This window comes from Mauremys reevesii, unplaced genomic scaffold, assembly GCF_016161935.1.
Source record: "Mauremys reevesii isolate NIE-2019 unplaced genomic scaffold, ASM1616193v1 Contig82, whole genome shotgun sequence".
Classification (NCBI taxonomy): domain Eukaryota; kingdom Metazoa; phylum Chordata; order Testudines; family Geoemydidae; genus Mauremys; species Mauremys reevesii.
The window spans coordinates 313,616-336,870 of NW_024100898.1; the positions used below are offsets into that span (position 1 = coordinate 313,616).

Sequence of the window (23,255 nt, forward strand, 5' to 3'; positions counted from 1 at the left end):
CCCTTCACAGTCACACGCCGCCCTGCCAGCACACACAAGTGTATCTACGCCCACAGATATACACAGTCTAGTTCCAGCAGGGCTTGTTTCGGGGCAGACTGACGTCCGGAGCGACGCTGGGGCAGCCGAGCCCTTCTGGCCTCAGAATCTACTCACAGTCTTACGCACCCTGCGCAACGCACACAGCCGTGCGGAACACTACACACGCACAACCACGCACTTCTCCACAGCCGTGCCACAAACACACCGCACTGCACAGTATACACACAGCCTCCCACTTGTGCAGCCAGGCGTGTGCAATCACACAGTCACATAGACACAACCACGCTGCACGCTAACACTCTCCTAACTATGTGTGCACACACTCAGATTCGCAACAATACACACAAAGCCACTGCATTCACACAGCCCACACACATGCAGTCACACAAACACAGTACACACAGCACACCGGCAGTTGTGCACGTACGCACAACAACACAGCTGTACACAGTTCACAGCACAACACATACACATCCGGCACATTTGCGATGCACCCCCCGCCCTGCACTTACATACTCAGTCACACTCACCCCCACGGCACATGCAGCCGTGCCCCCATCACACACACAGCCACCCCCAAAGCCCTGCACATCCCACGGACACAACCCCCATGGCTCCCCACCCGCCCAGCTGATCCAAGGCTTTGTCCCCGCAGGGTGAGACGGGTTCCCAGGGCATCCCAGGCCCCCCTGGTGAGGATGGACAGCGGGTGAGTAACTGCTCACTGGAGGGGCTGGGGGGTGGGAGGGAGAGTGAGGGGCTCCCCGGGGAGGGAGCTGTGAGAGAGCTGAGGGGGCTGGAGGTGAGGGGAGCAGAGGGAGCTGGAAATGGGGAGCAGGGATGGCTGGGGGGTGCTGAGCTTGCTCCCACTCCCTGTTCTCTGCCTCACTCCCTTTTTCTCTTCCCCCAGGGAGACGATGGAGAGGTCGGCCCCAGAGGGCTCCCTGGAGAACCGGTACGTCCCCTCCCTGCCAGGCAGGCAGCAGGAGCTTGTGCCAGTGTAAGAGGGAGCAGCTCCCCAGAGTGGTGCAGAGGGATAATCAGGGCCCCATTTACCCTGCCCCCCCACATGATTTACTCCCCCTCCACTCCACGGAATTGGGCCCCACGATCCTCACTTTTCTGGCCCTGCCTGAGTCTGCAGAGAGCCTGAACCAGGCAACTGCCCCAGCTGAGCCTTGGTTCTCAACCCCTTGGCGCTCAGCTCTGTGTTGTTAACCCCGGGGTGGGACAACTGTCTGGCCCGAGGGCCATATCTGGGTATGGAAATTGTATGGCGGGCCACGAAATCGGGGCTCGAAGTGTGGGAGGGGGTGAGGGCTCCGTCTGGGGGTTTGGGATCTGGGGTGGAGCCAGAAATGAGGAGTTCAGGGTGATGGATGGGGCTCTTGGCTGGGTCAGGGTGTTGGGTGTGTGTGTGGGGTGAGGGCTCGGGGTGGGGGTGGGGGCTCTGGCGGGGAGCCTGGGAGGAGGGGTTGGGGGTGCAGGAGGGGGCTCCAGGCTGGGGCAGGGGGTCGGTGTGTGTGTGTGGGGGTGAGGGCTCGGGCTGGGGTGCAGGCTCGGGAGTGGAGCCAGGGATGAGGGGTTTGGGGTGCAGGAGGGGGGCTCCAGGCTGGGACAGGGGGTCGGTGTGTGTGTGGGGGGTGAGGGCTCAGGAGTGGAGCCAGGGATGAGGGGTTTGGGGTGCAGGAGGGCTCCAGGCTGGGGCAGAGGGTCGGTGTGTGTGTGTGGGGCTCGGGCTCGGGCTGGGGGTGCAGGCTCAGGAGTGGAGCCAGGGATGAGGGGTTTGGGGTGCAGGGGCTCCGGGCTGGGACAGGGGTCGGTGGGTATGTGGGGGGGTGAGGGGTCGGGCTGGGGGTGCCGGGTAGGGAGCGGAGCGAGGGAAGGGGGGGTTGGGGGGCAGGAGGGGCTCCAGGCTGGGACCGAGGGGTTCGGAGGGCGGGAGGGGGATCAGGGCTGGGGCAGGGGGTTGGAGCATGGGAGGGGGTCAGGGTTGCAGGCTCCGGGCAGCACTTACCTCAAGCAGCTCCCAGAAGCAGCAGCATGTCTCCCCTCCGGCTCCTATGCAGAGGCGCAGCACCGGCCATGCGGCTCTGCGGTGCTGTCCTGTCTGCAGGCGCCACCCCCACAGCTCCCATTGGCTGCGGTTCCTGGCCAATGGGAGCTGCAGAACTGCTGTTGTGGGGGGGCAGTATGAGGAACCCCCTGGCTGCCCCTACATGCAGGAGCCGGAGGGGGGCCGTGCCGCTGTGTCTGGGAGCCATGCAGAGCCACGGCACACGCAGAGCGGGGCAAGCCCCCGACCCCACTCCCCAACGGGAGCTTGAGGGCTGGATTAAAAGGTCTGATGGACGTGGCCCGCGGGTGATATTTTGCCCACCCCTGTGTTAACCCCTCTCCATAAAATCAGCATGAACCATTGAACCTACTGATGGCAAAATCAAAGCCCAATGTTAGCTGCTTCACCCCCCTCACTTCAGCAGAAACAAGCCAGTTAATGGGTTACCCCCAAGCCTCCATCTGCTCCCACCTGTGTCCAGACTGCCCCCTCTCCTGTGCCCGGCACCCCGGTGTGCCGGGACGGGACTCCGTGGTGCCTCAGGAGCTGGCAGTGTGGAGGAGGAGTTTGAAATTGGCAGGATTTAGCCAAGGGTTAGCACGGCGTGGGAGGGATCCTGGCTGGGGCCTAGACTCCATTTGAAAATCCCGCCTGGGGCCCTGAAGAAGCTGTTAGGTGGGCTGAAAACTGGGGTGCTAGTGCCCTGCTGCTGGGGAGGCGGGATGGGAATGCAGCCAGCTCTGGTTGGCGTTGGGATTGGAGGTGGCGTTGGCGTTAGGACTGTGGTTGGTGTTAGGGTTGGGGTGGACGTTGGGGTTGGTGTTAGGGTTGACGTTGGGATTGGAGTAGGTGTTGGGGTTGGTGTTAGGATGGTGGTTGGTGTTAGGGTTGGGGTGGACGTTGGGGTTGGTGTTAGGGTTGGCGTTGGGGTTGGAGGTGGCGTTGGCGTTAGGATGGTGGTTGGCGTTAGGGTTGGGGTTGGACAGGGGAGCGCCGACTAGCGCAGGGAACACTCTGACATATCGCTTTGGAAAATGGGTCCCAGGCAGGGATTGGGGCTGGCACTATGGTTGGGCTGGGGGTTGGTATTGGGGCTGCCACTGGCCTTGGCGTTAGGATTGAGATCGGCGTTGGGGTTGGTGCTAGGGTTGGGGTTAGGGTTGGCATTAGGCTTAGTGTGGGAGTTGACATTGGACTGGGGTTGGCATTGGGATTGCAGTTGGTATTAGGGTTGGTTGGGACTGGAGTTGGTGGTAGGGTTGGCGTTGTTGGAGTTGCTATTAGGGATCGTGTTGTGATAGGGTTGGTGCTGGGATTGGTGTTAGGATTGTTGTCGGCGTTAGAGTTTGAATTGGAGCTGGTGTTGGTGTTAGGGTTGGCGTTGGGGTTCAGAGTTGGCTTTGAAGTTTGAGTAGGCGTTGGGGTTGGTTTTAGGGTTGGCGTTGGGGTTCAGAGTTGGCGTTGGTGTTAGGATGGTGGTTGGTGTTAGGTTGAGGTGGACGTTGGGGTTGGTGTTAGGGTTGAGGTGGACGTTGGGGTTGGTGTTAGGGTTGGCGTTGGGATTGGAGTTGGCGTTGGTGTTAGGATGGTGTTTGGTGTTAGGGTTGAGGTGGACGTTGGGGTTGGTGTTAGGGTTGAGTGGACGTTGGGGTTGGTGTTAGGGTTGGCGTTGGGATTGGAGTAGGCATTGGCGTTGGTGTTAGGATGGTGGTTGGTGATAGGGTTGGCTTTGGGATTGGTGTTAGGATTGTTGTCGGAGTCAGAGCTGGAATTGGAGCTGCAGTTGATGTTAGGGTTGGCGTTGGGGTTCAGAGTTGGCGTTGATGTTTGAGTAGGCTTTGGCATTGGTGTTAGGATGGTGGTTGGTGTTAGGGTTGGGGTTGGGTTTGGTGTAGGAGTTGGTGTTGGTGTTAGGATTGTGGTTGGTTTTAGGGTTGAGGTGGATGTTGGGGTTGGTATTAGGGTTACCGCTGGGATTGGAGTAGGCGTTGGCGTTAGGGTTGGGGTTGGCGTTAGGACTGTGGTTGGTGTTAGGGTTGGCATTGGGATTGGAGGTGGCGTTGGTGTTAGGATGGTGGTTGGTGTTAGGGTTGGAATTGGGATTGGAGTAGGCGTTGGCGTTGGTGTTAGGATGGTGGTTGGTATTAGAGTTGGCGTTGGGATTGGAGGTGGCGTTGGCGTTAGGACTGTGGTTGGTGTTAGGGTTGGGGTGGACGTTGGGGTTGGTGTTAGGGTTGAGGTGGACGTTGGGGTTGGTGTTAGGGTTGACGTTGGGATTGGAGGTGGCGTTGGTGTTGGTGTTAGGATGGTGGTTGGTGTTAGGGTTGGGGTGGACGTTGGGGTTGGTGTTAGGGTTGAGGTGGACGTTGGGGTTGGTGTTAGGGTTGACGTTGGGATTGGAGGTGGCGTTGGTGTTGGTGTTAGGATGGTGGTTGGTGTTAGGGTTGGGGTGGACGTTGGGGTTGGTGTTAGGGTTGGCGTTGGGGTTGGAGGTGGCGTTGGCGTTAGGATGGTGGTTGGCGTTAGGGTTGGGGTTGGACAGGGGAGCGCCGACTAGCGCAGGGAACACTCTGACATATCGCTTTGGAAAATGGGTCCCAGGCAGGGATTGGGGCTGGCACTATGGTTGGGCTGGGGTTGGTATTGGGGCTGCCACTGGCCTTGGCGTTAGGGTTGAGATCGGCGTTGGGGTTGGTGCTAGGGTTGGGGTTAGGGTTGGCATTAGCCTTAGTGTGGGAGTTGACATTGGACTGGGGTTGGCATTGGGATTGCAGTTGGTATTAGGGTTGGTTGGGACTGGAGTTGGTGGTAGGGTTGGTGTTGACGTTGGAGTTGGTATTAGGGATAGTGTCGGTGATAGGGTTGGCGCTGGGATTGGTGTTAGGATTGTTGTCGCAGTTAGAGTTGGAATTGGAGCTGGAGTTGATGTTAGGGTTGGCGTTGGGGTTCAGAGTTGGCGTTGACGTTGGAGTAGGCTTTGGCATTGGTGTTAGGGTTGGGGTTGGTGTTAGGGTTGAGGTGGACGTTGGCGTTGGTGTTAGGATGGTGGTTGGTGTTAGGTTTGAGGTTGAGGTTGGGGTTGGTGTTAGGGTTGGCGGTGGGATTGGGGTAGGAGTTGGGGTTAGGATGGTGGTTGGTGTTAGGGTTGGGGTGGATGTTGGGGTTGGTTTAGGGTTGACACTGGGATTACAGTAGGCGTTGGGGTTGGTGTTAGGGTTGAGGTGGACGTTGGGGTTGGTGTTAGGGTTGAGGTGGACGTTGGGGTTGGTGTTAGGATGGTGGTTGGTGTTAGGGTTGAGGTGGACGTTGGGGTTGGTGTTAGGGTTGAGGTGGACGTTGGGGTTGGTGTTAGGATGGTGGTTGGTGTTAGGGTTGGCGTTGGGATTGGAGGTGGCGTTGGCGTTGGTGTTAGGATGGTGGTTGGTGTTAGGGTTGGGGTGGATGTTGGGGTTGGTATTAGGGTTGACGCTGGGATTGGAGTAGGTGTTGGCGTTAGGATGGTGGTTGGTGTTAGGGTTGAGGTTGGCGTTGGGATTGGAGGTGGCGTTGGCGTTGGTGTTAGGATGGTGGTTGGTGTTAGGGTTGAGGTGGACGTTGGGGTTGGTGTTAGGGTTGAGGTGGACGTTGGGGTTGGTGTTAGGGTTGGGGTGGATGTTGGGGTTGGTATTAGGGTTGACGCTGGGATTGGAGTAGGTGTTGGCGTTAGGACTGTGGTTGGCGTTAGGGTTGGCGTTGGGATTGGAGGTGGCATTGGCGTTGGTGTTAGGATGGTGGTTGGTGTTAGGGTTGTGGTTGGTGTTAGGGTTGGCGTTGGGATTGGAGGTGGCGCTGGCGTTAGGATGGTGGTTGGTGTTAGGGTTGGGGTGGACGTTGGGGTGGGTGTTAGGGTTGGCGTTGGGATTGGAGTAGGTGTTGGCGTTGGCGTTAGGGTTGGTGGTTGGTGTTAGGGTTGGCGTTGGGATTGGAGGTGGGCGTTGGCGTTAGGATGGTGGTTGGTGTTAGGGTTGAGGTGGACGTTGGGGTGGGTGTTAGGGTTGGCGTTGGGATTGGAGGTGGCGTTGGCGTTGGCGTTAGGATGGTGGTTGGTGTTAGGGTTGGCGTTGGGATTGGAGGTGGCGTTGGCGTTAGGATGGTGGTTGGTGTTAGGGTTGAGGTGGACGTTGGCGTTGGTGTTAGGATGGTGGTTGGTGTTAGGGTTGGCGTTGGGATTGGAGGTGGCGTTGGTGTTAGGATGGTGGTTGGTGTTAGGGTTGGGGTGCACGTTGGGGTTGGTATTAGGGTTGACGCTGGGATTGGAGTAGGCGTTGGCGTTGGTGTTAGGATGGTGGTTGGTGTTAGGGTTGGCGTTGGGATTGGAGGTGGCGTTGGCGTTGGCGTTAGGACTGTGGTTGGTGTTAGGGTTGAGGTGGACGTTGGGGTTGGTGTTAGGATGGTGGTTGGTATTAGAGTTGGCATTGGGATTGGAGGTGGCGTTGATGTTGGTGTTAGGATGGTGGTTGGTGTTAGGGTTGAGGTGGACGTTGGCGTTGGTGTTAGGATGGTGGTTGGTGTTAGGGTTGAGGTGGACGTTGGGGTTGGTGTTAGGGTTGCCGTTGGGATTGGAGGTGGCGTTGGGATTTGGTTGGGTTTGTTTTCTCTTTTCTCCTGTCCTCTCCCCCCTCTTGCGGCTCTGTTACATTTACAGATTTGACGCTGTTTGGAAAAGCTACAGCCGGGGGTGGGGGGAGGATGAGAACCCCCCCAAAATCCTTTCTCTGGCCGGATTTGGTAGTAAAACCCAGCACAAATGCAAGCGTCTGGACTCTCTGAAACACTGGGTTTATCGACAGCCCGAGTGGAGCGAACGTTCCCACGTGGTGCCCGATTCCCCATTGCCCGGAACGCTCTTCCCCGAGAGCAGTTCCCTTTCGGACGAGCCCCCGGAAGCTGTCTGGGGGTTAGCCCGGTGCTACCCACGGGATGGACGGATGAGCCGTCTGGGGCCAGGCCTTGGGGACAGAGCATCACCCACTGGGGGTCTGGCCTGTGGGGTCCCCCGTGCCTTGCCCCTGGCAGACTCCACAAGGGCCAGCGTCTCCTAGTACGGGCACCAGCGGAGTCTTGTTGCACTGAAACTGAGGGATCTTAGCGCCATGTCCCGGGGTGCTCTGGGGTTTCACCCCAGCACGCGGCCCAGGGTCTGGGATCAGAGAGGGGCAGGGTCTGCACCACGGAGCAGCATCCTCCTGGGGTCCTCAGCTGCAGGGTTTCTGTGTTGCTTGCTCAGTGTGGTGCCGGGAGCGCTGGCTGGTGCAGGGTGTGTGTGTGTGTGTGTGTGTCTGTGTGTCTGTGTGTGTGTGTGCATATGTGTGCTGCTCTTTGCTGGGCGGGGAGGGTAGTGTTGGGGGCAATTGCTGGCTCCCCCCACAGCCCCGTTGGAGGGACCCAGGCCTGGCTTTGTCCCCACAGCCTCACTAACTCTGGTTTCTCCTCCTGCAGGGACCCAGAGGTTGCTTGGACCCAAAGGCCCACGGGGATCCCGGGCCTCTGGTAAGTGCCACGACGGCATCCCAATTCCCCCGCCCCGTGACCCCACCACACTAACCTCCACCCGTCTGTCTGTCTGTCTGCTCCAGGGCGTCGTGGCATAGATGGTCCCACTGGGCCCAAAGGGAACCTGGTGAGTCGGCACGTCTGTCTGTCTGTCTGTCTATCTGCGCTGCCTGGTCCTGCTATGGACTGGGTTGGAAATGCCTAGGGCGCCCACCCAGGGATGCCAGTGCTGGGAGCTTCCCCTACTGCAGTGCCCCCAGCCGGGACTCTTGCGCTGTGAGCTTCCCTACTGCAGCGCCCCAAGTCAGGAACTCCGGTGCTGTGAACTTCCCTACAGCAGTGTCCCCAGATGGGGTCTCGGTCTGCGGCGTCTCCTACAGCAGTGCCTAAATGGGGTCTCTGGTGCTGTGAGCTTCCCTTACAGCAGTGTCCCCAGATGGGGTCTCGGTGCTACGGCGTCTCCTACAGCAGTGCCTAAATGGGGTCTCTGGTGCTGTGAGCTTCCCTTACAGCAGTGCTCCCATCCAGTGATCCCAGTGTTGTGAACTTCCCTGCAACAGTGCCCTCTCTCCTTTCTGTATAACACGCTGGTGGTTCTGGTTCTAACTCCAGTTGCGTCTGACTGTTACAGGGGCTGCAAGGCGAGCCAGGTCCCCAGGTCAGCAGGAACTCCAGGCACCCAGGTAAGGAAAACTCTCTCCCTGAAACAGCCCAGCTCTGGGGACATGGGATTCGGGGCTTGGAGCCAGGACTCCTGGGTTCCTGTCCCTGCTCTGGGTGGGGAGTGGGGTCCAATGGATTAGAGCAGGGGGAGCTGGGAGCAACTCCTGGGTTCCCTCCCTGGCTCTGGGAGGATGGGGTCTAGTGGTTAAGAGCAGGGGCTGGGGCCAGGACTCCTGGGTTCAATCCCTGGCTCTGGGTGGGGCTGGATCTGACTTGGGCATGTTTCTCTCTTTCAGGGATTACCGGGACCACAAGGTGCTATGGGCCCCGAGAGAAGGTGAGTGCCCCAAACCTACCCTGCCCCCAGTGTTGTGCAGCCCCACCCGCCGCACCAGCCTGGGTCACACAATGGGGTCTCTGCTCTGCCAGCTCTGAGCTCTGCTTTTTCTCTCTCTCCGCAGGGTCCCACAGGCAAACCTGGCCTCCCGGCATGCCAGGGTCTGGACGGGCCTCCCGTGAGTAACCTGCTCACCCCAGCTCCTTCCTCCTTCCTTCCACCTCTCCTCCCAGCACCCTGGCTCCCAGACTCCCCAGCCCCGGAATGGCTTGTCGACGGCCATATTTCACAGGAAGTGAGCCTGTTGGCCTCCTGCGGCATGGCTCCCTTCTGCCCTGGGGTGAGAGCCTGGCGGCCATGTTTAACAGGAAGTGAGCTATCACATTTCCTGTAGGGGCCCCATCATCATGGGATGCTCTTGAGCAGTGCCCCCAGGCTATGGGGCAATGACTGCGGCCATGTTTAACAGGATTACCACCACTTCCTGTTGGCCCCCACTCGCACTCCCTGCTCATGGGGCGAGGACCTGGTAGCCATGTTTAACAGGAAGTGAGCCAGTACCGTTGGTTTCCCTTCAGCCTGGCTTGGTTGCTGGTTGACCCCATTAAATGCCAGTGGGTGGGATTGGCCCCAGAGCCTCTGGCCTCAGCTCTGGCCTGGTCCCCAAAGGCAGCTACCCCCAGTCACGCCAACCCTGGCCTGCACCCCCTGGCGCAACCAAGCTCCACTGACCATTCACCCCAAGCCGGGCCAGGTGTCCCCAACGCTTGGTTAAAGGAGTTCAGGTCAAAGGGCAGCTGGGCTATTCCTGCCCCACAGGCAGGGGGCACTGCCCTTGCCACAGGAGCGGGGGTGCGTGTGGGATGTTGGGGTGGCTCCCCAGGCAGGGGGACGGAGCAACGCCCAGTGCTGTGGGGCTGGTGTTAATGATTCATCCCTCTCTGTCTCCTCCCTTTCCCATTCCTCCTCTCAGGGGCATCCGGGAAGGAAGGTCCGTCGGGAAACCAAAGGTAACGCAGGTAAGGGGAGAATGTCCACTCCTGCCCCCCTTCCCGCTGCCCCCCCAGACCCCAATATCCTCGCCCTCAGGCCCTCCCCCCCAGTCCTAGCCTTTCTCAGACCTTGGCGGCCAAGTCACAACCTCCCAGGTGCTAGGGTGAGGTACTAAGACCCTGGCCCCCAGCGTGCAGGGCTCAGAGCCCCGGGTCAGTGGTGACGCTCCCATCCGTGATTCTAACCCTCTCCAGTAGGAGCAGGGACACCAGCCACTCTCCCCTGTGATTGGGCTAATCTCTCTCTATTGCAGGGTCCGTCCGGTCCCCAAGGTCCGATTGGCTACCCAGGCCCACGTGGTGTGAAGGTAAGTGGCTGATTGGTCCCAGGACTTGGCGTGACTTTCTGGGACTGGGATATTACCCACAATTCTTAGTAAGGATGGGTGAAGGTCCAGAAGCCTGGAGGTCCCTGACCCTCAAGGGGGAGAAAGAGGATTCTGGCTACAATGAAAACAAGACAAGAGAATTATAGCCAATGGGAGCCAGGACTCCTGGGTTCTATCCCAGCCTGGGAGGAGTGGGGTCTAGTGGTTAGGAGCAGGGGCAGTGGGAACTCGGAGCCAGGACTCCTCTGGGTTCTATGCCCAGATCTGTGGCTGGCCTCTGCAGTGCAGCTCACCCTGTTGAACTCTCCCCATCTCTTCCAGGGCGTGGATGGAATTGGGGCTAAAGAAGGGTCACAAGGGTGAGAAGGTGAGTTCTGCTTCCTCCTGACCCTCAACCGCAGTCAGACATGTTGCTGGCAGCACCGCACAAGCGCCCTAGTGCCCGGCTGGGGATAGTGCATGGCGCGCCTCTTCTAGTGCCCGGCCTGGGAACTGGTGCATAGCGCCTCTGAGTGCCCGCCTGGGGGAACTGGTGCACAGAGCCCCTATTGCCCGGCTGGGGAACTGGTGCATGGCGCCCTCTAGTGCCTGACTGGGGAATGGTGCACAGAGCCCCTATTGCCCAGCTGGGGAACTGGTGCACAGCGCCCCTAGTGCCCAGCTGGGGAATAGTGCCGGCGCCTAGTGCCAGGTTGGGGGAAATGGTGCACAGAGGCCCTCAGTGCCTGACTGGGGGAATAGTGCATGTCGCCCGCTAGTGCCGGGTTAGGAAATGGTGCACAGTGCCCCTAGTGCCCAGCTGGGGGAATAGTGCACGCGCCCCTAGCTGCGGAATTCCCCTGACCAGGGGTCAGGAAGGGATTCCCCTCCCAGTGTATTCTGAGTGTTTTGTTTTAACTCTCCTCCTCTGCAGTGTCAGGCGCCCGGCCGGAGATAGGAACTGGGTGGGGGGCCCGGGTGCTGAGGGGGCACCCAGCATTATCTCAGCCACGGGCGTGGCTGGCTGGTCCTTGCACCCATGCTCAGGGTGTAGCTGATCGCTGTGGGTGGGGTTGGGGGAAATTCCCTCTCCCCCTGCTCCCTCAGACTGGCAGTGTGACTTGGGGTTCTCACTTTCCCTGCAGCCTGGGGCAGGTCACTGGCCAGGATTATCTGTGGGAGGGGGTGTCTCTCACTTAACCCTTTCTCTGCCATGGCAGAGCCTCGGGCTCTGGTGCCCCTCGCCCCACCCCGGTTCTCAGTCTGAGGCAGGTAACAGCCGAGTCTCCCAGGGGCTGTGCACTTGGGTCTCATTTCGGGCTGGGTTAGTGTGCGGGGCGGGGGCGGGGGGGGCCTGGGTGGCTCTGTGATATACAGGAGGTCAGACCCAGCCTGAGACTGCTCACCACTCCTTTCCTCTGGCTGTCTGACTGTCTCCGGTCTGTCTGTCTGTGCAGGGGAGGACGGATTCCCGGGTTCAAAGGTGACTTCGGTGAAAGGGAGACAGAGGTAAGGCTCTTGTGCCCGGAGCCCCCACCCTCGCTGCCAGCCTGCTCCTGGCGATGCCAGTCTCACTCCACCCTCTCGTCGTCTCTAGCCGCAGGCGCGAGGTGGGTGTCCCAGGAGCAGAGGAGAGGATGGACCGGAAGGTCCCAAAGGCGTCGACCGGACCTCGGGTGACCCGGGTCCCCTTGGACTGGTGGGAGAGAAGGTGAGAGCCGGGCACCATGCGGGGGCAGGACTGGGCAGCCGAGCATGAGGAGGTCGGGCCCTGACCATGTGCGCCTGTTCCTGCCCCCTGAGCCAGCCAGTCCTGCCCTGGGGCCGGATGGGGAGCCGGGCCCCCAGAGTGGGAAAGGCCCGTGTCCCATTCCCTGTCCCCTGAACAGCCAGCCCCACCCTGGGGCCGGATGGGAGCCGCGCCCAAGTGGGCTCTATCCGTCCCATTCCTGCCCCGAACAGCCAGCGCCCCTCACCCTGGGCCGGCTGGGAGCCGGACACCCCAAGTGGGGAAAGGCCCTGCATCCCATTCCTCTGCCCCTGAACAGCCAGTCCTTACCCTGGGGCTGACGGAGAAGCAGCGCCCCAAGTGGGGAAAGGCCCGGTGTCCCATCCCCTAACCCCATCTCTCTCTCTCTCTCTCTCTCTCTCTGCAGGGGAAGCTGGGCGTGACCAGGTCTTCTCCGGATACCCAGGGTGAAAAACGGCAAGGCCCGAAGGTGAGCGCTGTGGACGGTGAGTCTCCCTCCTGCTCCCCTCTGCCCCTCTGCACTCCCTTAACCCCATCTCCTTCCTCTCCGCAGGGATCTCAGGGCTTCCTGGATCTCCCTGGCACCAATGGTGAGAAGGGTGCTCGGGTGAGTAATTCTCCATCACTCCCTCAGTATGGCTCCCCCAGCCTCAGTGCACAGCTCCCCACTGCCCCCGGTGGAGTGGGGTCCATGCTTCCCTCCGCAGGGAGTGCATCCCCACGTGGAAACTGTTGGGGGATCTGAGGGGGGTGCAGGTCCTGCTGGGTGGCTGACTTTAACCCAACCCCCACCAGGGATGGATCGGAACTGGGACTTACTGGTGGGGCCAGGTAGAGTGAGAGGCTGTTGGGGGGTGGGGAGGGTCTTCCATGGATGTTCTAAAGGGGTGGTGGTTCACAGGTGGGGTGCCTGCAAAGCCCTGGGTGGGGTCCCCATGGGAGTTGGAATTGGGGGGTCCCTGTAGAGCTGCGTAATAGGTGTCCTTGGGGGGGGTGTCCTATGGGCTGGGTCTCCTGTAGACCCCTGGATTGGGGATCCCCTGTGCAAGTTCTGTGGGGATGGGGGCCCTGCAAGAGCCATGGATGGGGGTCTTTATGGGGGGCTGGGAGGGGGTTGGGTTCTGGGTGGCGGGTCCCAGGGGTGGCTGTTAGGGGTGCCTGCCAGGCCCTGGCTGGCTGAGGGGTCCCTGGCTGGTCTGGAGTGGGGCGGGGTGTCTCTCTGTGTTTCCCATGGAGTGGGTGTGCCAGCGGTCCGGCAGGGCCCTGGCCCCCATGGCTGAGAGTTCTCCCATGGTGCCCATGCCCTGGCTGTGTCTCACTGACTCTCTCTGTTGCAGGGTCTATCCAGAAGCCCAGCCCCGGGTGAGCGCGGCCCTCGTGAGTGTGGGAGGGAGGTGGGGGTTACTGCAGCCAAGTCTCTGGCCCACGCATTTCATCCTCCCTCCACCCAATCCATCTGTGTCACGGACTGACAGGCTGTGCCCACTTCGTGGCCCCGTGAAGGTGCCCCTTCCAGTGCGACAGCCCTTCTCCGGGGTCCCCTCTCTCCCGGGCTTCAGGCCTCCACCTCCTGGAGCCGTGAGCACCTCTCTGAGCCTCAGCACGCTCTGTCTCTGCCATGGGCCCCTCAGGAGTCCCCTCGCTCCTGGACCCCCAGGGCCTCCTAACCCTGAGGGTTGAGATTTCCCGCCTCCCTGCCCCTCCCCATTCTCTAGACCGGAGCGACTCTCAGCCAGCATAAAACAGGAGGGTTTTATTGAGAGTTGAACCTGTGCACAGTGAAACCTCTCCGGGCCTCAGGCCTGGCCTCTGTCAGCCCAGCACATCCCAGTCCCCTGCAGCCAGGGGGCTCTGCTACTCCCCTCTCCAGCCCAGAGCCCCCTGCTTCCCAGCTGGGCCTCCGCCATGCCCGGCCCCAACACCGCCTCTGTCCATTGGCTTCTCTCCAGGAAACAGGGTCGTAAATGGAAGGCCTGGGTCTGCTCTTCTCTCAGCCCCCTCTGGCCCCTCTGGCTGGAGCCGCTGGTCAGGTCACCGAGGTCCCTTCCCACAGCCCATTGTCCCCACTGGCATGAACCAGCTGCGACTCCTGAGCTGCGTCTTTCGGTCACCAGGTCACTGGTCGCTGGGGTCCTGAGTTCCCTCTCCGGTCCTGTGTCCCAAGCAAACTCCCTCTCCCCTCTCTCGTTAAACCAGTAACCTAGGGACACTGAGTCTCCCTGCATGCAACCTACTGGGAAACACAGAAAAACAAGGAAAACCCCCACTTTGTCACACCATCTCTCTCCACATCTGTCCATCCTCCATCTGTGTTCTCCTTCCATCCATCCCTCCCATCCTCCCTAGTCCTCCGTCCCAATCCCACGATCCATCTCTCCACATCTGTCTGACCCTCATAGAATCATAGAATCTCAGGGTTGGAAGGGACCTCAGGAGGTATCTAGTCAACCCCTGCTCAAAGCAGGACCAGGCCTAACTAAATCATCCCAGCCAGGGCTTTGTCAAGCCTGACCTTAAAACCTCTAAGGAAGGAGATTCACCACCTCCTAGGGAACCCATTCCAGTGCTTCACCACCTCCTAGGGAAATAGTGTTTCCTAATATCCAACCTAAGCCTCCCCACTGCAACTTGAGACCATTGCTCCTTGTTCTGTCATCTTCTACCACTGAGAACAGTCTAGATCCATCCTCTTTGTAACTCCCTATCAGGTAGTTGGAAAGCAGCTATCAAATCCCCCTCATTCTTCTCTTCTGCAGACTAAACAATCCCAGTTCCTCAGCCTCTCCTCATAAGTCATGCGTGCTCCAGCCTCCATCCTCCATCCCTGCCTCAGTCCTCCATCCAATCCCTTGATCCGTCCTTCTCATCTGTCTGTCCATTCTTCTTCCTCCTGTTTCTCCATCCATCCATCCACCCCTCTGTACTCCCATCACCCCCAATCCTCCATCCCAATCCCTCGATCCGTCTCTTCTCATCGGTCCTGTCCATCCATCCACCCCTCTGTCCTCCCATCCCTGCCCCTGATCCTCCACCCCAGTTCCCCTCAATCCACGTCCTTCTTCATCTGCTCTATCACATCCAACCCTCCGCTTTCTCCATCTCAAACCGCCATCCCCTCCTTCTCCCATCCACATTTCTTCTGTCGTCCTGTTCATCAAATCCGTCCATCCATCCATCCATCCATATCCATCCATCCATCCATCCATCCATCCATCCCATCCGTGCCCAGTGCAGGCTCCTCTCCATTCCGGCCCCTGCCCTCCTATGGAGACCCCCCCTCACCCTGTCCCAGTGAGGTCATGCCCATGAGGACCCTGGGGCCAGCCAGACCACTGGGGCCAGCCTCGCCATGGGGCTCACTCCCCAGCTTGAGCTCATACTTTGATATGTCCTCTCAGGCTCCACCCCGCGTTGGCACAGGGCCTCGGACACAGGCCCCTCTCTGGTGAGGGGCAAATGCTCCTCTCCACCCATACCACTCCTTAATCCTCCCATCTGGGGTTGGGAGTTTCCAGCATTCCCACCAGGGCTGGGGTCATGTCCATCCGCATCCTACGTGGCTGGTGGGTCCTCTCCAGTCTGCCGCTTCCACCCCTGGGAGATCCTTATGAATGCCCTCAGGGCACTGTGTGTGAGTTGCTGGGGTTCTGCCCCAGGAAGTGGGGGGTTGGAGGATGGGAGGGGAGGCAGAGCCAGGGCTCGTGACACTCACTCCGCCTTCTTGTCTCATCTCCTCCCATGGGGTCCCAGGGGCCCAGCGGGGCGCGAGGAGCCACTGCGAGCTAGGGGCGAAGGTGGGGGCTGGGGCTCCGGGTCTGCTCTGTCTGTCTGAATGTCGGGTTGGGGTGGGATGGGGCCCAGTGTGTCGCAGGGTGAGGGCTGCAGGCGGGAGCTCAAATCAGCGCAGGCCTGAGCAGGCTCTGGGCGTGCAAGCGTGCAAGGCTGAATGTGTTCCTTTGTGTGTGTGCTTGTGTCTCCTGTCTGTCGTGTGTGTGTGTGTGTGTGTCCCCATGTGTCTCTGTGTGTGTCCCGTCTGTGTCTGTCCTGTGTGTGTGTCCCCATGTGTCTGTGTGTGTCTCTGTCTGTCCGTGTGTGTGTGTGTCCCGTCTGTATCTCTGTGTGTCATCCTGTGTGTGTCCCGTCTGTGTCTGTCACGTGTCTGTCCCTGTGTGTGTGTCCCCATTTTGTGTCTGCGTGTCCCATGTGTCTATGTGTGTGTCTCTGTCTCTCTCTTTGCGGGTGTCTGTGTACATCCGAGTGTGTGTGAGTGTGAGAATGGGTGTGTGTGCTTGCACAGGATGAAATGTCCCTGCGTCTGCCTGTGAAGTCAGTGTGTTGGAAGGATGTGCTCCTGGTTGGCCTCTCACACATTTGTCTCCCACTCAGGGCACCTCTGGCATTGGCTGGCCCTCATGGCTCTCGGGGAAAGGGTGAGTGTGGGTGGCATTGGGGGGACCTGGGTGTGCACAGAGCCCTGGAGTACCGGGTGTGACGATGCTGTTCTGGCGGGACCCAACTGAGAGTGCCAAATCAGGACTAATTGCTCAAACAGGGCAGTCACAGCCCTAGGCTGGGGTTTTTCCACCTCTAAGGCAAACCAAACCAGCCAGACAAAAAGGACTTTGGTCTCACCCCACTGGCCAACCACAAGTCACACAAGCAATTCCCTCAGACACTCCAGTCTCCCAGTATCACCACCAGTGCCACTCGTCCTGGGGATGAATGGTTATGAAAACCAACACCCCAGTAAAAGAAAAAGATTCTCTCCATCCCAAAGGACCAAGCCCCAGACCCAGGTCAATATACACATCAGATCTTACCCACAAATCACGCTGTTGCCAATCCTTTAGAATCTAAAATCTAAAGGTTTATTTACAAAAGGAAAAAGGTAGAGATGAGAGCTAGAATTGGTTAAATGGAATCAATTCCATCCAGTGATGGCAAAGTTCTTAGTTCAGGCTTGTAGCAGTGATGGAGCAAACTGCAGGTTTAAGTCAAGTCTCTGGAGAACATCCCCAGTTGGGATGGGTCGTTTAGTCCTTTGTTCAGAGCTTCAGTTTGCTGCTTTTACAGTTTGTAGCAAAGTTCCTCCAGAGGTAAGAAGCCGGATTGAAGACAAGATGGAGATGAGGCATCAGCCTTGTATAGATTTTCCAGGTATAAGAACACCTCTCTGTTCTTTCTGTGGAAAATTACAGCAAAATGGAGTCTGCAGTCACATGGGCAAGTCCCTGCATACTTTGCTGAGTTACAAGGCATATCTGCTTTCTCTCCATGGGTTAATCGTGTAGCTGATGATCCTTAATGGGCCATCAAGCAGGCTAGGCAGAGCTAACACCAACTTGTCTGGGGTGTCACCCAGAAGCAGAGCACAAATTTGAAATACAGACAGTATAGAGCCAATACTTATAACTTCAACTACAAAATGATACACAGACATACAGACAGCATAATCATCACCAGCAACCCAGAACCTGGTCTTAGACACCTTATATGACCCCTTTACATAAGATTTGGTGCCACTACAGGACCTTGGTTGCAAACCATGTTCTATATGGTCCCAGTTTATATCAATAACGTCACACTGGGCGCCGCCCTTCGCTGCACCAGCTGGGCCTGGCACACCACTGCTGGGCCTCATGCAGCCTGACCTGCCTTGTGCCCATTCCTGTTCACCTCTCCAGGGCCCTGTGCGACAGCTGTGCCAGTCATGGGTCACATTAGTGCAACACTCGCACTAGGCCTCTGCTCACCACCGCTGGGCCTCATCCAGCCTGCCCTGTCCGAGCGTCGCTAGCACTGTTCTGTCTCTCCATGAGCCGGCTCCAGACCGGCTGCACGGAGCCGCAGCGATTTGTTGGTGCGAGGCGGGTCACTGCAGTGCTTTGCTCTCACGGCCCCAGTCACGGCTGCTGGGCTCGTCACAGTACGCAGCAGCCTCAGCAGTTCCCTGGTGCGAGGGGCGGGTCACTGCAGTGCGAAGCTCGCACGGGCCCAGTCACGGCTGCTGGGCCCGGCACAGTGCTCAGCAGTCTCAGCAGTTCCCTGGTGCGAGGGCGGGTCACTGCAGTGCGATGCTCGCACGGCCCCAGTCACGGCTGCTGGGCTCGGCACGGTGCGCAGCAGCCTCCGCAGTTCCCGGTGCGAGGGGCGGGTCACTGCAGTGTGATGCTCGCACGGCCCCAGTCACGGCTGCTGGGCCCGGCACGGTGCGCAGCAACCTCGGCAGTTGCCTGGGGCGAGGGGCGTGTCCCTGCAGTGCGATGCTCGCACGGCCCCAGTCACGGCTGCTGGGCTCGGCACAGTGCGCAGCAGCCTCAGCAGTTCCCGGTGCAAGGGGCGGGTCACTGCAGTGCGACATGGCTGGTTTTGTGCAGTCGAGCTCCCGGTACAACACTGGCCTGGCCCCGCTCGCTATGGCTGGCCCTGGCCGTGCTGGTGTCCCCACGGCCGGGCATTGTTCTCCCTGCCCCCAGCCCCTAACCTCCGCTCTGCTCTCCACAGGGACTCCCGGGCCCCCAGGGGCCAAACGGCTTCCCCGGACCCAAAGGGCCACCGGTGAGTAACGTGCCCTAGCTACTGGCTCCCAGCCCCTCTGCCTGCCCCCAGCCCCTCCCCGCATCCAAGCTACCCCCACCTGCCCCCAGCCCCCTGCTGGCTCCTCAGCCCCCCCCTGCATCCAAGCTACCCCCACCTGCCCCCAGCCCCCTGCCGACTCCTCAGCCTCCTCCCGCATCCAAGCTACCCCCACCTGCCCCCAGCCCCTGCTGGCTCCTCAGCCCCTGCATCCAAGCTACCCCCACCTGCCCCCAGCCCCTGCTGGCCTCAGCCCCTGCATCCAAGCTACCCCACCTGCCCCCAGCCCCTGCCGACTCCTCAGCCTCCTCCCCCATCCAAGCTACCCCACCTGCTCCCCAGCCCCTGCCGGCTCCTCAGCCCCTCCCGCATCCAAGCTACCCCCACCTGCCCCAGCCCCTGCTGGCTCCTCAGCCCCTGCATCCAAGCTACCCCACCTGCCCCAGCCCCTGCCGACTCCTCAGCCCCTCCCCGCATCCAAGCTACCCCCACCTGCTCCCCAGCCCCTGCCGGCTCCTCAGCCTCCTCCCCCATCCAAGCTACCCCACCTGCTCCCCAGCCCCTGCCGACTCCTCAGCCCCCGCATCCAAGCTACCCCACCTGCCCCCAGCCTCCTGCTGGCTCCTCAGCCCCTGCATCCAAGCTACCCCACCTGCTCCCCAGCCCCTGCCGACTCCTCAGCCCCCGCATCCAAGCTACCCCACCTGCTCCCCAGCCCCTGCCGGCTCCTCAGCCCCCTGCATCCAAGCTACCCCCACCTGCTCCCCAGCCCCTGCCGGCTCCTCAGCCTCCTCCCCATCCAAGCTACCCCAACCTGCTCCCAGCCCCTGCCAGCTCCTCAGCCTCCCGCTCCCTCTGCATCCACGCTACCCCCACCTGCTCCCCAGCCCCCTGCCGGCCCCTCAGCCCCTGCATCCAAGCTACCCCCACCTGCCCCCAGCCCCTGCAGGCTCCTCAGCCCCCTGCATCCAAGCTACCCCCACCTGCTCCCCAGCTCCCTCCCGGCTCCCCAGCCCCCTCCCCGCATCCAAGCTACCCCCACCTGCTCCCCAGCCCTCCCGGCTCCCCAGCCCCCTCCCCGCATCCAAGCTACCCCCACCTACCCCAGCCCCTGCCAGCTCCTCAGCCCCGCCACATCCAAGCTACCCCACGTGCTCCCCAGCCTCCCTGCAGGCTCCTCAGCCCCCTCTGCATCCAAGCTACCCCACCTGCTCTCCAGCCCCTGCCGGCTCCTCAGCCCCTGCATCCAAGCTACCCCCACCTGCTCCCAGCCCCTGCCGGCCCCTCAGCCTCCTCCCCTCCATCCAAGCTACCCCACCTGCCCCCAGCCCCTGCTGGCTCCTCAGCCCCACATCCAAGCTACCCCACCTGCTCCCCAGCTGCCCTGCCGGCTCCTCAGCCCCTCCCCACATCCAAGCTACCCCACCTGCTCCCCAACCCCTGCCGGCTCCTCAGCCCCTGCATCCCAGCTACCCCCACCTGCTCCCCAACCCCTGCCGGCTCCTCAGTCCCCCTGCATCCAAGCTACCCCCACCTGCCCCCAGCCGCCCTGCCTGCATCCCAGCCCTCTCCCATTGCCATTCCCACCTGCCTTCTCCCCGGCTCCCCAGCTGGCTCCCCCTGCCCTCCTGACTGCTCCCCAGTTCCCTCCTCTGTGATCTCTCCCTGCCCCACTGACCTCTCCGTTTTTCTCCCCACAGGGCCCCCCTGGCAAGGACGGGCTTCCCGGGCACCCCGGTCAGCGAGGAGAAGTTGTACGTGTCTCTGTTACTGCACTGTTAGGCTTCAGATACTTTTCTCTTATCCCTGTGTTACTCAGGGGTTCCTCCCGTGTTACACTCTGGTTCCTCCCAGGTTACACCTAAGTAACTCCAGACTACCTCTGGAAACTCCCTCATTACTCCTCACATAGTACCTTGTTACTTTCTGATTATTCCCCGTGACTCCTTTCTTACTCCCCTGTTACTCTCTGATTACGCTCGTGTTACTCTCATATTACACCTCACATACTCTGGCATTACTCTTTGGTTACTCCCATGTTACCCCAAATTACTCCCACATTACTCTCTGGATACTCCTGTGTTACCCCTCACATGCTTCTATGTTACGCTTTGGATACTCCTGTTACTCCTCTTTCACACCCGCTTTGCATTCTGGTTGCTCACATATTACTCTCTGGATACTCCTGTATTATTCCTCTCTCACTCCTGCATTGCACTCTGGTTACTCCTGCATTACTCCTCTCTCGCACATTGCTCTCTGTTCACTCTGCTGTTACTCTTGGTTACTCCCACTTTACTACTCTCTTACTCCCGTGTAACTCTCAGGATATTCCCATTTTAATCCTTGTATACTGATGTATTACATTCTGGATACTCCTGCATTACTCCTCACATACTCCAGTGTTAGTCTCTGGTTACCCCCACATTACTCACACACTCGCGTATTACACTCTGGATTCACCATGGTTACTCCTCACACACTCACGTATTACACTCTGGATTCACCATGGTTACTCCTCACACACGCATGTGTTACACTCTGGATTCACCATGGTTACTCCTCACACTTTTCTGCGTTGCTCCTCGCACACTCCTATGTGACTCTCCACTTACACTCGGGGGGTGGGGGGCAGAGCCATCTGCCGTGGCTCAGTTGTGCTAATGCCCCCATCTCTCTCTGTCTTTCAGGGTTTCCAAGGCAAGACGGGCCCCCCCGGCCCCCCAGGAGTGGTGGGACCTCAGGTAAGAAGCCGGGTGGTGGGGGGTGCCCGGGTGGGCTGGGAGCGGCCGTCAGCAGCTCCCCCTGGTGGTGGAAGAGGCAGGGGTCGAAGGGTCTGGCCCATTCCCTGAAGGTCTCTCACTGTTTCTTGTCTCTCTCTGCACTAGGGCGCTTCTGGGGAATCTGGTCAGATGGGGGAGAGAGGTCACCCAGGGCCCCCCGGGCCCCCGGGAGAGCAGGGCTTGCCAGGACCCTCTGGGAAAGAAGGAACCAAGGTAAGGAGCTGTGATGCTCCAGTGCAGCGCTAGGGGGCGCTGTGCTGCAGGGAGCAGGGTGGGGGACCCACCTAATCCTCCTTCTCCTTCCCCTGGTGCAGGAGACCCGGGCCCCGGGAGCCCTCGGGAAAGACGGCCCGGCTGGACTGCGCGGTTTCCCCGGTGAGCGTGGGCTGCCCGGCACCCCGGTGAGTACCCGCCCCCCCGCCAAAGCTCCCCGTCCGTCCCCGGTGCCCGCAGGCCCAGCCCAGTGCATCTCCCCGCAGGGTGGCACGGGGCTGAAAGGGAACGAGGGCCGGCCGGACCCCAGGACCTGCAGTGAGTATGATGTGGGACCCCCGCCAGCCCTCCCCAACTCCTTCCCCTCAACTATTCCCATAGGCCCCCCCTCCCCAACTGTTCTCTGCCCTCCCATCCCTCACTCCCCATCAGCCCTCTCCTCCTCCCTAACCTCCGACCCCTGATCCACCCCTCCTCACCCCTGATCCCGGTCCTGCAGTGTTGGGGGACCCTGCTGTGGGGGTGTCACGGAGTCCCCGGGCGCTGCTCTGGAACTGCTCCCCACCGAGCCAGGCAGGACTCTGGGGAGCCTCCTCTCCCTCGGAGCAGCCTGTCTGCAGGGCAAGAAGCTCCCACGGCTTCACCTCCTGGGTCTCTCCTTGGAGCATTCAGCATCCCCTGCCCCTCCGTGCGCTTCCCCCAGCGAGTCCACCCAGGCGGGGTCCTGGGGGGGCCACAGGGTCCTGCACCCCCCCCCCCCACTGCGCAGTCAGACGTGACTCTCAGCCAGCCAGTAACACAGAGGTTTATTCGATGACAGGAACAGGGGCTAACACAGAGCTTGTAGGTACAGGGAACGGGACCCCTCAGCCGGGTCCATTCTGGGGGGCAGTGAGCCAGACCCCCACGTCTGCACTTCACTCCTTGTCCCCAGCCAGCTCCAGACTGACAACCCCCTGTCATAGGTTTATTCCCCACTTTGAACTTTAGTGTCCACAAGATGGGGACCTGCATGGACTCCTCTAAACTAAAATCCTAGTTTAGATCTGGTTCTTGCTGCCACCAGTCAAGTTTTAAGTGTCTGACACACTACCTGTTCCCCCAAAAACTTTCCCTGGGGAACACAGATCCCAACTTCCTTGGATCTTAACACAAAGGGAAATAATCCATTTCCCCCACCTTCTTCCCCCTCCCCTTGTCCTTGGGAGAGATACCTTGATTCAAACTCCTTGAATCAAACAAAGAGGGATTCACTTTTCCCCCCTCCCCTTCCTCTGAAAATCCAAACAAGGGAAGAAATCAATCAGGTTCTAAAAATAAAAGGATTTTATTAAAAAAGAAAGAAAGAAAGATAGTACACTATCTCTGTAACACCAGGATAAAAATATACCGGGTCTAGCTTATAAACCTGGAGAGCTTCCCCACTCCTCCTTTCTCAGAATAATCAAAGTAACAGCAAACAGAAATAAAGATATTTCTCCAGCAAACACACAATTGCATATGCAGAAATTAATTAGAAGATTAATTCGCCTTTCTAATACTCACTATACTGGATAGTAGGAAATACTCCAGGAGAACTTGGAGACATGTCTGGCCTCTCTTAGATCCAAAGAGAGCACACAACTCAAAAAAAGGACACAGACAAAGCCTTCCCTCCACAGAAATTTGAAATTATCTTGTCCCCTGATTGGTCCTCTGGTCAGGTGTTCATCAGGTTACTGAGCTTGTTAACCCTTTACAGGTAAAAGAGACTTTAACCCTTAACTATCTGTTTATGACCCCCTCCAGCCCCTCTTCTCTGGGCTTTGTTCCTTTCCCGGGCCAGGAGGTCACCTGATCCCTTTGTTCTCCCCCACCTTTAGCATCCCCTTGCAGGGGGAAGGGCCTGGTCATTAGTTGCCAGGAGACAGTGTATCAGCCAGAACCTGAGGCCCCACAGT

General features: G+C 59.6%; 1 protein-coding gene across 1 annotated transcript in view; it reads left to right on the top strand.

The window, feature by feature from the left end:
• COL11A2 (collagen type XI alpha 2 chain) overlaps positions 1-21,633 on the top strand; it is a gene marked incomplete at its 3' end in the record, with an annotated part of 40,661 nt that extends 19,028 nt beyond the window's left edge. The window contains 22 exon segments of the mRNA XM_039519093.1: positions 698-751; positions 953-997; positions 7,580-7,625; positions 7,711-7,760; positions 8,265-8,290; positions 8,292-8,316; positions 8,593-8,637; positions 8,758-8,811; positions 9,607-9,648; positions 9,937-9,993; positions 10,336-10,381; positions 11,451-11,502; positions 11,591-11,669; positions 12,150-12,212; positions 12,297-12,350; positions 17,671-17,952; positions 18,248-18,301; positions 20,020-20,073; positions 21,010-21,063; positions 21,208-21,315; positions 21,417-21,503; positions 21,582-21,633. Coding sequence (XP_039375027.1) covers positions 698-751; positions 953-997; positions 7,580-7,625; positions 7,711-7,760; positions 8,265-8,290; positions 8,292-8,316; positions 8,593-8,637; positions 8,758-8,811; positions 9,607-9,648; positions 9,937-9,993; positions 10,336-10,381; positions 11,451-11,502; positions 11,591-11,669; positions 12,150-12,212; positions 12,297-12,350; positions 17,671-17,952; positions 18,248-18,301; positions 20,020-20,073; positions 21,010-21,063; positions 21,208-21,315; positions 21,417-21,503; positions 21,582-21,633 — 1,429 coding nt within the window.
• Positions 21,634-23,255: the final 1,622 nt, after the last annotated feature.